Source organism: Plasmodium berghei (assembly GCF_900002375.2).
Source record: "Plasmodium berghei ANKA genome assembly, chromosome: 13".
NCBI classification, from domain to species: domain Eukaryota; phylum Apicomplexa; class Aconoidasida; order Haemosporida; family Plasmodiidae; genus Plasmodium; species Plasmodium berghei.
Genome location: NC_036171.2, coordinates 58093 through 75965, shown reverse-complemented (window position 1 = coordinate 75965; position 17873 = coordinate 58093). Strand labels below are relative to the sequence as shown.

The 17873-nt window shown below is 24.2% G+C and overlaps 1 protein-coding gene across 1 annotated transcript; it reads right to left on the bottom strand.

The window, feature by feature from the left end:
- Window positions 1–23: 23 nt before the first annotated feature.
- Window positions 24–16384, bottom strand: PBANKA_1300800 (cysteine repeat modular protein 4; the record flags this gene model as incomplete). Its single annotated transcript, XM_034566578.1, has 2 exons — window positions 24–15765; window positions 16011–16384. The coding sequence occupies 2 exons, from the start codon at window positions 16382–16384 to the stop codon at window positions 24–26; spliced, it is 16116 nt and encodes a 5371-aa protein (XP_034423161.1).
- Between the last annotated feature and the right edge of the window lie 1489 nt (window positions 16385–17873).

Sequence of the window (17873 nt, the reverse complement as noted above, 5' to 3'; positions counted from 1 at the left end):
TAAAAGAAATAATCAGCCTTTTCTTATTCCTTTTTTTTTGAATGATCTAATTTATAAGTCCCTTCATTGTGCAAAAATGAGAATATGAAATTAATATCGTCTGCTAGACTTTCAGCTGGTTCATTATTATTTCGTGGATTTCTTAGAAAATTTCTTATTGCACGCGACCTTTTATTTGCCTCAACACAATCTTCTAAGTTTTTTATTTTTAATATCAACTCTTTTTCAATGTTTTTTCGTTTTAATAATTCCTCTTTATAGTAATAATAATTTTGTATTTTAATTTTTTCAATAAGATTTTCTTGTTTTATTTCATTATCAATTTCATTGGCTTCGTGTTTTATTTCATTTCTTAAATTATTAATGTAAAACGTAAGATTCTTTTCAAAAATTATATACTTTTTGTTATAAAGTTTATATAGTTTATTAAAGGTATGATAATTCATAGTTTTTAATGTATTCATAGCTATATACAATTCAAACAGAGAAATTAGAATGTGATAATTTGCTTCATTAAACATCTCCGAGGAAAAAACGTCTAATGAGTAGTTAAATGTGTTTAGCGAAGCCTTCTTCGCAATATTAGCAGTATTGCTATCATCGTTGGAATTTTTTTTTTTTTTGTTTCTTTTTCTGCTTTCCTTTTCGTTTAAATATTTTATAACAGAATTTTCTTCATTTGAATTATTATCGTCATCTTTAGAACTTTTTACACTTTGAGAATTGTTGCCAAAATGCTCTGATTTAGATTTTTTTGTATTCTTTCGAACAAAATTGGATGAATTTGTATCATTACCATTAGATGAGTCTTCCCTACTGTTTTGCTCATTAAAATAATCATTTGTTTCTTTCCCTTTTTTTCTATTCTTTAAACTGTTCATTTTGCTATATGATCCATAACTTCTACTAATTTTGATTTCTGTATTTTGGAAACTATTCATTTTTTCCAATGTTTCAGTTCGATACTTTCCTTCTTCATAGTTATTTGGAGCATAATTTGTTTCTTCTTTTGGAGATTCATAAAATGCTTTTTTGGGGCGAGTAAAATACTCATATTTATAAAATAAAGGGATATATATATATTCATCTGTTATAGCATGTAATTGATCCATGGTGTTCGGTATAATTATATCTTTTTTATTAATTCTTTTAATCCATGATATATAAACAAATGCAAATCTCATTGCAAAATCAAACCAATTTTCATATATAGAACATGATTTTGATATAACCACGAATTTATCAATAACTTGTATTATAGCTAGTACAAAATATTTGATATTATATTTTGTTTCTTTATCTTTGATACGATCTGGTATACGAGCGAATATATTATATGTTTTTTCATTGGGTTCTTTATTAAAACTTGAAGATAACTTATCTTCAAAAGGCATTTGGAAAAACAAATCTTCATTTTGTTCATCATACCATATATATGCTACATTCCACACATTAACTGATAATTTTTTTTTTTTTAATGAAGATTGTGCTTTTCCTTTTATATTTTTTTGTTCGTTGTCTATTATTTCTTCGTTTTGGTCTATATTTCTTATTACTGTTTTTTTTAAATTATCATTATATTTTTTGATAATATTATCAATTGCCTCAAAATGTATGTATTCTTTTGGTTGACCATGTGTTTTTTCTATAGAGCTATCATTTTTAGCGTATTGCAATATACTTTCTTTATGTTTTTTTTTTAAGACAAATTTGATTTTATTCATAACTTTATAATAAAATTTATAATTTTTATTTTTAATAGTGTGGTCATCGTATCCCATAGTTTGTACATTAATATAAGTTTGAATGGTAATAAAATATTTCGAAAGAATTACTTCTTTAACTATATTGTGCACCATATAAAAATGATATAAAATCACAATAAAAAAGGGAAACAGGATATGTCTTTCATAATTCAAATAGAAGCTTCCCCAAATCATGATAGAAAAAAATATATTTAAAACACTTCCCACACGTAATGATATATTTAGTATATTAAACGATCGTCTATCAAATGGGTCTGAAATGAGTTCTAATATCGAAAATAGTGTTAATGTTAAAGTAATCAAAACAATATAATAATACTGATAATAAATAGTAAATGCTATCATAACTACTAGAATTATATTTTTAAGTAAAAATATTACTTCAAATATTTCTTTTCCTTGTCTATATCCTGATAATAAATTTTTAAGGAATTTGTTAAACAGTTTAATTGTTTTTCTCTTTGAATATAAATATAATAACAAAATCAATGTAGCTATATAAAATAACAATACTACGAAAGCTACAATTAAACCCATTACAAAGGAAGCTGAAGAAGTTGTACATTTTTGAGTATTCAAATATGCTAAATATAATTCACTTTTTTCAGACTTAAATTTGATAGATTTACAATAAAATAATTGTACAGTTTCCAAAAGTATGTAGGGAGTTGAAATAATAATCATTAAAATGTAGCATGGAATACTATCGCTTATGAATCCTAAGAATCGTTTTCTGAAACAATCATTTTTTTTATGTATAAAACGCCATGGACCAAACATTTTTTTATCATAGATATATTCAACAGCTTCATTCAAAAATTGGGAATACATGGTATGCTCTTTTTTTATGTATTTTAATTCATAATTTTCATCGTGGATATTTTCATTTTCTTCGGTTAATTTATTCTCTATTTGACTATTATTCAACATTGACTTTTTATTCTTTGTTAGAAAATTGATTTTTTTTTCTACTGAAACGTTTGTATTATTTTTCAAAGTATGGGGTTCTTCACCTTGCTCATCCTGTGAATTGCAGTCATTCCTATTATTTTGGAAATTTTGTGCATCACCATGAGTGGCATATTCATCTGATTGACTTTCATTTTTTTCTAAATCATGTATTAGCGTTAAATTATTTTGTGACCCGTCTTCTTGATCTTCGTGATTACTATTAAGTATGTGTATTTTGGGCGTCTTTTTATTTTTTATTTTTTTTTTGTCATTTTGTTCTATTTTAAATTTGTCGTACACTTCTGGCACGGTAGATAACATAATCTCAAAATTTTGTATTTTTTTTCGGTGCCAAAAATTTGTTATTTTCATAATAATAAATAAAATAAGAGTAATAAAAAAAACGTCAAAAAAAAATGTAAAAATATTGAGATATTTTTGTATATACCATATATTTTTATACGTAATATCAGTATTATAATAACTCATAAAGCACCCAACTCTTATATAGGGTGAACAAAAATTTAAGTGATAAAGGAATATCTCTTTATATACATACCAATATCTTGTAATAAATGAAAGATTATTAGGTGAAAAGAATCCTAAAGAAATAAAACTAAATGAACAATTAAGCCATATTCTGAATAAAACACCACTTACATATAAATTATTTAAACAGCTATTATAATTTAATGAGACAATATAAATAATAATTACATAATATATAATTTTTAATAATATTATGCTTAATATTTCATGATAAATATTTCTACACTTAGTGCATTTAGATTTAAAATATTTCATGTCATAATTTTTTGAGCAACTATTACATTGATATCCTGTCGAACCTTCATAACATAAATTTGTTATAGTTCCAAGGCATCTATCTGGTAAATTACATGGATGAATATCAGGTGTCCTTTCAAATTGATGGTTTCTTTCTGTTATTTTTTTTGCCTCTTTTAGATTATTATTAAAAATTTCTTTTATTAAATTATTTGTATCATTATTGTCGTCTTTGATCACATTTTTATTGCTTTCTAAAAAGGACAAATATTGATCTTGCTTGGACAATAAATTATAAAAATCGACTTTTGTTGGATCGTGAGTTATATTTGAATTTTTGTTTTGTTTTGTATATATATTTTTTTCTTTACGGGTATTATGGCTTTGGTCATTTTTATATTTGGATGTATCATATTTGTTCGCATTTTGGATAAAGGATGTTGTATTGTATTGATCATATATATCACTATTTGACTTGGTTGCATCTACATGCTTATTATTATTTTTTTTCATTTCATTTTTATTCTTTATAGATTCTATGAAGGCTTTATCTAAATAAAATTTGTTATCGTTTTCAAAGAAAAAATAATTCATGTTTTGTACATGCTTTTGAATGTACAAAATTAGATTATAATATGGATAAGTGTATTTGAAATTGGTATATGTATTCTTTTTCGTGTTGTTTTTTGCACTTTCATCATCGCTGCTACTATTTTTGTCATCCATGGGTGTCCATAAAGTATTTTTATTGTTCCTTTTATATACTGCGTAATATCCGTATACTGGATAAGGGTTTTCATGATCTAAAATGCTTATACTATTATATGCTCTGTCCTTTAACAGTTTTATATATAAATCGATGTTAAAACCTCTATTGCAAATAGCTCCTGTTGGGCACAATTCACAACTTTTTTTTATATTAGAATTTTTTATATTGTGAGCTTTCTCAGTAACTAAGTAATAATTATTTTTGCAAAAGCATTGATTTTCAAATGATGAACCAATAAAAGATGTTGAGAAGTGTGGACACGCGCCTGAGCAACTATTATCATACTCACTTTCTTTAAATGTATTAGGAGGACATGGAAAGCATTCAAGAATGTTATCTTTTAATTCTCTTAAGACTTTTCCATGAACGCATAAGCAATTTTTTATTGAACTTCTTTGTTTAATTCCTTGAGGTATAACAAGTTCATTAGGACACTTTTTTGGCAATGTGTGAATATTGTTGTTTATAAGTTTATTATTAAAAGTAACATTTGATTCTATACCACCTTCACAATAATGATTATCAAGAGAACAGGGTCTGCATACTGCTATATGTAGTTTTAATATTTGATTAATATATTCTTTGTCATCCTTTTTATTAAGATTATGTAAACTTATTTTTATAGCTTTTGTCATGTAATATATATTATCATCAGTTTTTTGGGGGACAATAAAATACTGATCAATATTTTTGTAATTAATTTTCTCTGTTTTAATAAAATTTCTTAAGGTATCAAATTCGATATAATTTCCAAGGGTACATGAGCAATCGCTAATATTTTTGGACCCAATTTTGATCGTAGAAAAGGTTAAAGGGCAATTTTCACATTTTGTATTTCCTATTGTGTGTTTATATGTGCCTCTTTCACAAATTGAGCATCGCTGAGATAATAATCCTAAATATGCGTAACCTTCCATGCATAGGCATTTATTAACATTTGATGCTAACTTTACTAGTGTCTTCGAATTGCTTGGGCAAGATATCAAATAAGGGTTATTATTACCAGGACAAAATTTTCCATCAAAACATCCTATTATTTGATATTTCTTATATAATAAATATTTTTTATCCCTGTCTATAGAACATGTAAATATTGTTTTATTTTTGTATCGTAATATAAAATTTTTATAATCAAGAGAATTCTTTATTGGTACACCATTCTGAACGTTTTCATTCAAAAATTGTTCTAAATTAGATGAAGAATAATAATATATATCTTTATAATAAAATTTTTTGCATTTAAAATATCCAACAATAATCTTTTGATTATTTTTTAAAAAAATTTGTTCGTATTCAACTCGATACCGAGAAAATTCGACACCAGTACAATATATATTACTTTTACAACTGGATATGCACGAGCTCAAATTTGGTGTATATGTAACTGTAAAATTAGGGTTATTTTTCGAGTGAACATTAATATGGCAAATAACATTTAAATTATTGTCATTTTTCCAGTTATAATTATCTTCTATATTTCTTAACATTATTGAATATAAATAATATATTAAGTTTGGTTCAAGAAACCCGAGCTTTTTCAAATCCTTTAAATTGTATTTATTATTGTTATTATTTTGATTGTTGGGGTTATTGTTGATGGCATTTTGATTTTTATCTTCTTTGGGATATAAATTTTCTTCTTTATTTCCATTTTTTTTATTAATGCTGTTATTTGTTTTGGTGTTATTATTCAAATTTTGAAATACCTGCTCAAAATTGTTATTTAAAAATAAGTCATACACATCATCATCAAAACTTTTGCTATTATTTTGAAAGTAATTATAAATTGTGTTTTCCATATTCGAATCAAATTTATACCTTAAATATTCTACATTTATATTTCTAAGCATTAGTATAAAATGCCCTTCTCTAGGCAAACAACTGCGTATCGAATTTGATCCTTCTGATAATGTATAAGTTTTATAGGGGCAAGGTAAACAGTATTCATCGGTTGTATTGTGTTTAAAGAAATTTTTGGGACATAATTTACATGTTAAGGATTTTTTAATACCATTTCTTCTCTCATTTAATGTTCCATAACCACGTTTACAAACACAATCGAAAATAGAAGATGCCAATTTTTTATTTACGATGGAATTATTAGGACAATTTTTTGCTTCTTTGGAAAACCCTCTACAATACTTATTATTGCAAGGTAAGCATTTATTTTTTTTAGAATCTATAAAATATCCACTCTCACAAAATATACAGTTAGTACGATTATGCATGCTAACTTCAATTGCAAATTTTATTGTATCTTTAGTATTATTTTCTCCATTGGATGCATCGTTTTTATTATTATCATGATCGTTAAATTCTATAAAATTTATATAATTTGCATAATTTCTAGGTATTTTCGAATCAATTTGAATTTCTCGATTTTCTTCGCGTTCCAACTTTTTACCAAAATAAGCATACCTCACATTTTCCCTACTCAAGGTAAAATCTTCATAGTAATTATGTATCGTGTTTACTAACCCATAATTATTTTGATGAGGTACAACAAAAATATTGATATTTAAATATTTTTCTTCGCATAATTTACAATAAATGGGTTCAGATTTAACTTTAGCAATAGATACACAATAAGTGCAATTATTATTTTCCTTATTATATATGAAGTTTTCTTTGCACACACAATTTTCTTTCAATTTTGATCCTATTTGTGATGTTTCATTTTTATTGCATTGTGTAATAATTCCATTTCCTGGGCAATAATGATCTTTTAAACATAATATACATTTTTGATTGTTCATATAATACCCTTCAATGCATTTACAAGACATTTCATCATAGTTGGTGGCCCCATATATAATACTTGATTCATTAATTTTGCATCCTTTAATGCAAATAAAATTTCCAACTCTATTTTTGTAATAACCTGGTTTGCATTGTTCACAACTATGTGTTTTTTCTGAATATTCATATCCAGCTGAGCATAAACAATCCGTTATTAGTTTTGACCCAATTTTTAATGTAGATGTATTTTTTTTATGTCTATCACATTCTTCGCATAATAACACATAATTATTCCAAAATGTACCTATTGGGCAACCTTCACATCCGTTATTATTTATATTAAAATTTTGTCCAATCCCACAATAAGAATATAAGTTATCATAAATATTAATTTTATACTGAAAATATGTTTTTGCAAAAATTGTTAATTTAAACGTCCCGAAATAATTTAGTTTTCCTGTTATTATTCCAGTATCATGAGAAATGTTTAATTTCGTTAATTCATCTACGTTTGTACATTTGTTGTTTGAATTTAAAAAACAAAAATAAATAATATTGTCACTTTTGTTATCTATTTCAGGTATTATATGTAAATCATCATTTGCAGTATACCTTTTGGAAAAAGTATAACTAAAAGATATTCGAAAATAATGACTAAATAAATTAAAATGATAATGGTAGTGATAAGGAGTAATTTCATTATCATTAAGATCGCGTGACGTAATTATTAGTAAAGTTTCGTTTATAGGTATGACTTTATTAATAATATGATGCTTTTTATATCCTTTTCTTAATTTTATTGCTTTAACAATTTTGTATTTATTTTGATTCAAATCAATAATTTTTACTTCATTACTGTTTATTTGTGATACAAATGCTAATTTATTTGTATGTTCAGTATGTGTAATTTTGTTTCCTTCATATATTGAAAAATTGAAAGGATTATTTAAAGTAAATTTATGTGTTGAAAAATTGTATTTTTCTAATTCAATAATTTCTTTACTTTTCAAATTATAACTGAAAAAGTGGTTTTTTGACATGTCTAATAGATATAATATATTATCATGTATAGAAATATATAATGGGCTTTTTAAATTTGCAATATCAAGGTAATCCATATTATTAGGCAAATATTTTTCTGTATTTGGCAAGTTTACAAAATTTGCAATATTCTTTTGTATGATTTTATCATAATTTGATTGGTCTAATTTTTGAAGAACGCTTCGTTTTTTTCTTGTAAGTTTACTAGTAGTATTCATAATACTAGAGCTATTAGGCACAGTTTTTTCTTCATGTACAATTATAGAATCTGGTATTTTTAAAGATATTGTATCATTATCATAGCTATCAATTTTGTTTTTTCTCTTTTTGAACAAATTTAAAAAAGTGCTGATAATTGATTTTTCTTTGAGAATATTTTTATGATCTAATATTTTGTATAAATATACACTTGAACTTATGTTACCAATAGTTTTTTTAAGATAATTATATAGCGTACCAATGATTTTACTTATTGAACTTTCTTTAGGATTCTTCTTATCTTTATTAAAAAAAAAATTCTCTCTAGAATTAATTTGGATATTTTCATCTTTTAAAAAATTATTTTTTACATTATTAGAAATTACGTGGTTATTATATTGCTGTAAAAAAATAATTATCTCATTATTTTGTTTTGTATTTTGAGTGTTTTGCGGATTGTAATTTAGATTGGTTCTCGTTGTCTGCTTGTTGAAGTTGCTGGTTTCGCTTTTTTTGTAATCTTTTAGCTTTAATTGCTCGAATTTGTGTAATTTTTTATTAATTAATAATTTTGGGAATAATACATCAGATTTATTGTAATGATGTACATCATAAATATTTGAACTGTTCATTAAGTGATTTGTTTGTAAATTATTTTCATTGCTAGTTTTTGCATGCATAACATAGCTCTTAAGTAGTTTACCTTTGTTGATAATTTTTTTTTGGAGCATCTTAATATTTGATTGATCTACCCCTATGATACTTCTTTTCGATCTTTTATTCATTATTGAGATTGGTATTCCATTAACCATAATTTGTAGTCGAATTATTTTCTTTAAATGTAAATCGCTTATGTATATATAATCGTCGTCAAAATCGATATCAACAGCAAACATTATATTATGGATTGTTGAGAAGGATAATTCAATAGTATTATTATTATGATTCAGTGTGTAAAGAAATACGTGAGTTTTGGTTAAAATAATTGTATAGTTGCCTTTACTTTTACAAGATATTAGTTGATGCTGTTGTAATTCAGGGAAATATTTATTAAAATTATTATCTTTTTTTAAAAATGTTAGATTTTTCGCATCAATTTCAAAATAGAAGCTCCTATTTTTTTTTATTATATAAACATTGTTATATTGGATATTTACACAAGCATTTAAAATGGCATAATTATTTCGGTTACTAGTTGATTGAATGTCATCATCATCAAAATATGAATCATTTACAATATAATAATTTGTAATGTTTAATATACCCACGTCTGTATATATATTTTCCGTTTTGTCTAGAATGCATAATTTATAATTATTTATTTTGCTTATGTGTATGTCTTTGAAAGTTATGGATTTACTATTTTTATTGGAAATTTCAGATTTTTCTACATAAAATAATTTTTTATCAATAGTATAACAACTGTTGTTAAACTCTATAATATATAATATAAAATTATGATCTGGTATATTTTCGCCTTTTATTTGTATAGAAAAGTTATATTTTGGTAAATTGATAACCATATGGTTTTTATAAAATCCTATATCAGTTGAATCTTTTATCATTAAATAATACGGGCGATTACTTTTGTAATGAAAATTGGCGAATTGTTCTAATATCAAATTTTGATCTTTAATATTTTTTTCGAGTTCTGCATTATAATTTTTAAATTTATTTAACAGCTGCTGTATTTTTGGAACCTTTTTAATCATATATTTATTATCTTCGACTATTTCGACTTCAAAATATTCTTCTTCTTGACAACAAAATATAGCCTTTTTCGCATTGATAATAATTATTTTCTCTAAATTAAAGTTTGCAAATATACTTTGATTATTTTTATAATATACCAATTCATTTACATCAATACTTTGTATATCATAAAACTTAGATAATAATTTTTTTAATTTTTTGTCTAATGGTATATTATCATCATTATATTCTTTATAATTATTATATATATTAATTTTTGAGGCGCTTTGTGATTTGATAGAAATTGACCTATAAAAATAATCGTTAAATACATTTTTGCCTTGTTTAATTTTTTTCAAGGATGAATCTATTTTTTCAGGATCATCGGAATCTGTATCACTTTGTTTATTTATATTTGTTTTTTTGTAGTCAAGTAAAAGTCCCATCTGACTCAATTCATAATTATAATTAATCGTGTCTGTATAAGAAGGATTATCATCAACTTGTGTAGCTTTTAATAGAAAGGTAGTTTTATTTCCGTAATAATAAGAACTATAGCATATTACGAAATTAATTTCATTTTTATAATATTTTTTAAAAACATTTAATATTCTTGATTTGTAATCGTGGTATTGAAATGCCTCATTTTTAACAAAGGGTATAATAACAAAATTGTTGTGAATCCTACTGTTACAAACATTAGTATATTTGCTAAAGCTATTTATTGCAACAAACTTTATAGAGTCTTTACTAAAATAGTTAATATTTGGCGAATTATAAATTATATCTGAATTTTTAATGTTTTTTTCCATTAACGTATTATTATATACGAGACCAATATATATATAGCCATTTACATCATTGCAATTTTCATTATAAAAATAAAAGCAATAACATATTTTTACGCCTATTTCTGGCTTTTTGATTTTATAAATTTTCGAAACCCACATAAAATTTCCATTTATTTCTTTTACAATTTTTTGCGGTGTTCCATATATATTCAATTTTTGTTCAAAACTTAGAGAGTATGCTTGATTATCTATTTGAATCGTGTTTTCGAACAAATTATCATGTGAATTGCCAGTACAAGAAGAATTGGCATCCACAAATATAATTCTATCATTTATACTTATTAAATTATTTAAAAAATTAAAGGAAAAATGCCCTGTGCGATCGGTATCAACTTTTAAAAATAATGGGGCATTCGTTTTGAAAAAAGCAACTTTAGTTAAATAATCATTATCATCACACATGTATTTTGGACACCAACATATTATAACACCTTGTGCTAAGAAATCGATAATTATTCCGTAATTTTGCTCGTATTCATTCGTGTTGGATTTATCATAAATTATAAAAAATTTCCTTCGGTTTAATTCTAAGCATAATTTGCTCAAGTCTTTTTCCATTTCTATTGGAAATATTTTTATAGATCCAGCTAACTCTTTAGGTGTTTGCAATGTGATAGTAACTGGTTCAAGGAACTTTAATGTAGAATTAATTTTCGGAGATTTTAGAATAGCTGTATGTATACGATATTTCATGATTTCACTGGTATACATATCATGAGAACGGCAATTCCCTTCAGTTAGTTCATAACAAGAACAAACCAAAACGTATTGTGACATGTCTATGTTTTTATGTGAAATCATATAATTAATATTGTCTACATCTAAAGATAATATTAAGTTTTCCCACTTATAACTAGTAACATTATCTGCTATTTTTTTTTTTTCATGTTGTAATAGAAATTCTTGAACGATGTTTCTAGAAAAAATTTTTTCACGAGTATTATTGTTAATATGGCAAGATGGTCCATCTCCAAATTGTTGATAAACAATTCGAATAAATATATCATAACTTGTGTAAAATTGTTTTATTTCAAGGCTGAAAGGAATACCAGAAACAATTTCATAATAATTAGGTGCAAATTTTCCATCGTCTGCAATTTCTACGATGTCGCTAGAATTATAATTTTCATTAAAAATCCCATAAAAAGCAACACTTCCAATGTTATAATAATTTATATCTTTCAGACTTAATGATGCACATATCTCATAAATTTTGTCTATTTTAGGGGGGATAATATTTATTTTCAAATCATAAGTTACATCTACTAATTGATACATTAAATATTGTATTTCTTGAACAATAAGAACATCACCCGGATCGCTTTTGTATATTTTTTGGTGCTCATTTTTACACTCTTTGGTATCATTTAATGTAAAATATATTTCGCCTATCTCCTTTGCATACTTAACAATTCTCTTATTATTCTCATCATTGACTTTTTTTTCGTTTGCATTCTCCTCTTTATTTTTTTTAGGTGCATATGTTCCGTCAATTGGAACTACTCGTTTAAAATGTGTTATTGCTCTGCACAATATTCCAGAAAAACAGAGATAGTTATTATATTTTACTGGTCCAGGTAGAATAATAGTAGCTGGTGCTACACCTTGATTTAATTTTTCTTTAAAATCTGGATCAAGATCAAAATCAAAATCATGAATTTTATCATTCCGTTCATTAAAATCATAATTTACATTTTTTTTAGTTAATTGATATGAGAATTGTTTTAAAGTAACGATTAATCGTGAAAAATCAGTTGTTTTATCACATAGGATATTTTCTTTTAATATACATACACACATATTATATTTATTGGGATACTTTAATTTTTTATAAATTTCTTGGATATGGTTTGGGTCACTTAAATTTGATTTTAAATCTAAATTTTTAATATCTAAACAATTTTTTTCTATTAAAAAAAAGTAACCATCTGTTTTGTAATTCATAAAATTAAAATTTGATGATTTACTTATTTGAGTAATGGGATTTAGAATGGATTGCAACGATGAATATTCTATTATTGTTAATTGAAAATTCAATAAATTTTCACAATGTTTTTCAGATATTTCATAGCACCAGCATAAATGAATTTTTTCATTCTTTAATTGTACATCTTCACATATCAATGTGTGATCATTATTATATTTGCATTCATGAGTATTACTTAGAATTTTTTTTTTAATTTCATTAACATTTTCATTATGTTTAGAAATATTTGTTAATACTTTATGGAAATTGCAAGTTGAATATGCTATTATTTTAATTTTATCGTTTTCGATATGCTTAAAGTACCCTTCAAGTAAAATGTTATTTGCAGCATCACTTACAATATTTGTGTGCACCATTGGTCCAATATGATGAAATGTACCAACATGCGATTTGATAATTACACCATTAACATTTTTACTATAAATTAATTTATAGGGACCGGGTTTCATCCCATTAGTTTTTATAGAAGACAAGCTTAGTATCATTTTCGAAATTTTTATTGTATTAAATGAGTTTGGTTGGATGAGTCTTTTTTCTGGAATTTCGTGTAATACAACTATAATTCTTTTTGTATCTGTAGCTTCAATATATAATGAATATTTATACCATAATAAATAGAATTGTTCTGTGTGTGTACAGTCAGTATTTATAGGGCAATAAAAATTTATTTCTTGAACTGGCCCATCAAACATTATAACACTAGTAACTGTATAATTTTCGTTTGTGCTGCTTTCGCAATTGTATATATTTATGGAATTATCCATGTTTGGTGATATTAAATTATTTTCATAAATTATTTGATCCTCATTCCTTTCTGACGGTTTTATGGTGTTTCGAAAAATGTAATGATCTTCATTATGACGATACGTTAATACATTAGGGCAATAATGGCATTCTCTTATAAAATATAATTGGTTCTTTTTTAAATCATTATAATCAATTTTTAAATTAATTTGATTATGGTTTGTTTTTTCATCAATTTTTATTTCTTTAAATAAATTTTCTTGCCCGTTAAAATAAGAATATATGTATAAGTCCTTTTTATTATTACATAGATTATCATGTTTTATATTAATTATATCAAATTCTATATTTGGTATATTATGATATATTAAGAAATAATCATTTTCTATATAAATATTAAAACTTTGATTATTATAATTTCCGCAAACAACTATATTTGTATTGAACAGATTTTTATTCCATTCGTTAATATTATAATATATATTGAAATCAAGAGCTATTATATTGGATTTATGATCAGTTAATACATTATTATATTTGTGATCAATTCCGATGTGTACTATTTTATTTGTATTACATGAATTTCCTACTTTAGATACCCATTTATCGGAAATTTGTGATGAGCTGAATTGGATAGTAAATGTACATTTATAAAATAATTTGCATATATACACTGTTTTACTTAAGTCTTTTGTCTCATTATCTATATAAATGTTTGTGTATGTGTAATAATTTATTAGATTATTATTATTTTTACAAAGTTTTTCGTCAGAACACATACATAGATAATATCTCGATTTATCTAATTTGGGTTGGGAATCTATTTTGTAATTTACTTTTGCACTTATTGACACATATTTGTGAATATTTAGAGTTTCGACATATTCTGTATATGCTGTAGACATTAAAAAATGCCCTTTATCTGAATGGCAATTTTCATGCTCCTTTATTGCGAATCGAGAAATTTTTGTGTTAACGTTATCTTTATATAATAAGATGGAACCCTCAAATAGGAAAGGATTAAAAGATATATTTTTTATGTTTGTTAATTTTTCAATTTTTACAAATCCTATATCATAATAATTATATTGCTTTAAGCATAACCTCATAGTAATGGCATTATTTTCATTGGTGTTAAAATTTAATTTACCAAGTGAATGTATAAATTCATTATCAGAATTATCTACCGAATTATTATATTCATCTTTAACATTTAAGTTATAGGAGCATTCATATTTTATATATGGGCCTGTATAATTATTGTATTCAAACAAGTACTTCATAGTATTAAAAACTACACCTTTTATTATGGTGTAATGAATTTCATATTCAGGATTTTTTATTAAATGTATAGTGAATAGAGGAAGATAATATTCATTATTATTTGAACACAAAGTATTTTCATTTTGTATAGGATCAGCACTAGTAATATACAAAGTATCATCATTTTTTTGTATATTGGTACTTATCTTTTTGTCTGTCGATTTATTCTGATTACATTCAGTATTAGACCATATAAGATTTACAAGTTTAATATTATTTGCAATATAATTAATTTTGTCTTTTGGTGTATATATTTTAATTGGACATTGGGAATTTTCGAAGCAGGTAATGGGATTAAATGCCTCTAAAAAAAACACATATCCCACGATTATATATTTTGACATATTTTTTATGCAAACCTCTAGATAATATTCCTTATTATTTTCGAAATTGAATACATAATATTCGCCATCTACTTTATGATTTGTTTTTGTATGTGGAGAACTCGTATCATCACATTTTGATTTAAGTATTACAGTTTCATCATTTGTGATTGGTACGATACTAAAAATATTAGCATTAATTGGTATTAAGCAATTTGAATTTCTATAGTTGCAAACAAATGTGCTAGTAGGAATTGGTTTATCAATAATAATCTTACTAAGTATTAATGATATATAATTATCTTTCATGCATATATAATATGTGCCATTATATAATTTATGTATATCTTTTATATGCCCAATGATTCCTCTACAATTCAAAACTTTAGTTTTTTTAACAAATGTGGGTCCTATGATTTGATTACATTTTTCACTGTCGGAGACAATGATGTCCTTTAGTATATCAAAATAATTGGTAAATATACGAATATTTTCATCGTTGCATTGCTCTATATCTCCAACACTTATATGATCGTCCTCTTTTTTAATTTCTTGAATGGTGTATATCGATTCTTTAATGGGAGTTATAGTGGAGCTAAGAGAAGAAAAGACCAGATAAATGAATATACCAATAAATTAATAAAGTGATTCTCAAGCTGCAATTTTTATTTGGTTCCGCATGATAATTTAATAATATTTAAAATAAATGAAAACAACTGAAGCAATTTTTTGATTTTTATAAATTTTGACAAATGTACATAAAAATATATGAATATAATGATTAATAATATGAATGGATCACATAATGTGTATATATAAGCGTTTTCGAAAAATAATTACCATAAATTGTTTTTGTCTTTAATATATGTTTTTACATTTGTTTTTTGAACTAATATAATATCTGAATCGATGTTTTTCTTTATAATTACGTTTCCTAATTTATTATGGATTACATTACAAGTTTTGTCTTGTTCATCATCAGAAATTAAATAGTCGTAACTATTTTCAAAATTTGTATTAGTTGTGCCATCACCTATTATTTTGAGAATACTTATATATTCAGTTTCTAATAGACTAACACTAATATCATTTACATCATTGTAATAATTAAAATCAGATATGCTTATCTTAGCATTTATATTTTGAAGCAATCGCACAAAATATAATATAAAAAAGAAAGCGTTAAGATTTTTTATATTTGGTTTAAATTTCATTTTTGATTAACTTTTAAATAATGGGTCTTATTGTTTTTTTATTATTTCATATAAATAAATGATTACATCAAAAAAAAGTAATAATTTATTTTGTAACATATTTCTATACAAAAAATTATGCTTTGTATAAACATTTTTATAAATGAAGCAATACCACATTTTTACACAAATATATTACATTTTTTATGTATTGCATATGTGAAATGTATGAGTGATATAATATGGTAGACATGAATAGGCTAAAACATAGATAAAACCGAACTAAACAAATAAATATAGGAAAATACCCCAATACGAATATTTGTAACATTAAAAATTAAAAAGACACACTTTAATTAAATAAAATAGAGACGTGAATAAAAATGTATTTATAATAAAAGTACGTAAAAAGAAAGCGTTACCAAAACATAAATGATTTTTTTCTAACTAAATAAAATTGCATATGTGAAGGTATAATATTTTCCTACATAAAATGGCGTTTATTGGTTTTTTAATATGTTTTACTTCATTTTGATTTATTACACATATATAAATTTTTTACAAAATTACGCCATTAATATAGACATTTTTAAGAATGTTGTATTTATTGATCATATTCGAACTAAATTCCGTTGTAAATTCACTCAGGTGCATGCAAAAGATGCGGTATTTTTTTGTACTATTAAAAATTTATATATACAATAATTGTTCAAAATACATAATTTTTTTTAAGCATTTTACAAACACAAATAATTTTTTCAAAATAAAATAAATTGTTACGTATCTCGAAAATAGTGTATTTAATATTATACAAATGTAAGGGCAATACATATATATATATTTATTTATTTAAAAGACAATTTATAAATGCATATTATTCATAAATTTTTATAATATTTCTCGATAATTTTGTTCGCAATTTGATGGTGACCCCTTATACATTTGAATTTGCTTTAAAAATATTAAAAAGGAAAATTTTTTTTTGTTATATAGAGTCATCATGCTTGATTATTTTATTTCTGAATTTAATTTATCCTCATGTATTTATTATAACAATACGACGTGAAGTTAAAACACCAGTTGCATTGATCAATTTAAAATTTTGATAAAAAGTATTTAAAAATAAAAGGTTTATAAATAGGGGCTTATTCATTTATATTTCTTTTTATTATATTTTCTTTATATTTTTCAACAAATATTTATAATTCGTAATTTTTTCGTCAATTTAATATATTTGCCTTTAAGTTTTTCGTAAATTACACTTCAGTAATAATAATAAAGCTACATTTTATAGTGCGCATTGTTAAGCATATAATCGATAGGACTTTTAATATATATTTTGTTTTTACACAAAATAAGAAGAAGGTCCCTACATTTTTTTCGTTAAAAAGGAAATCTCAATAATATTAAATTGTGTGTAATTTTTTTTGATGTATACAAATATGACGTGTATATACGCAAAGGTGCTTGTAAAACAAATGGTATTAAGCTGTGTGGTCACATTTGTAGT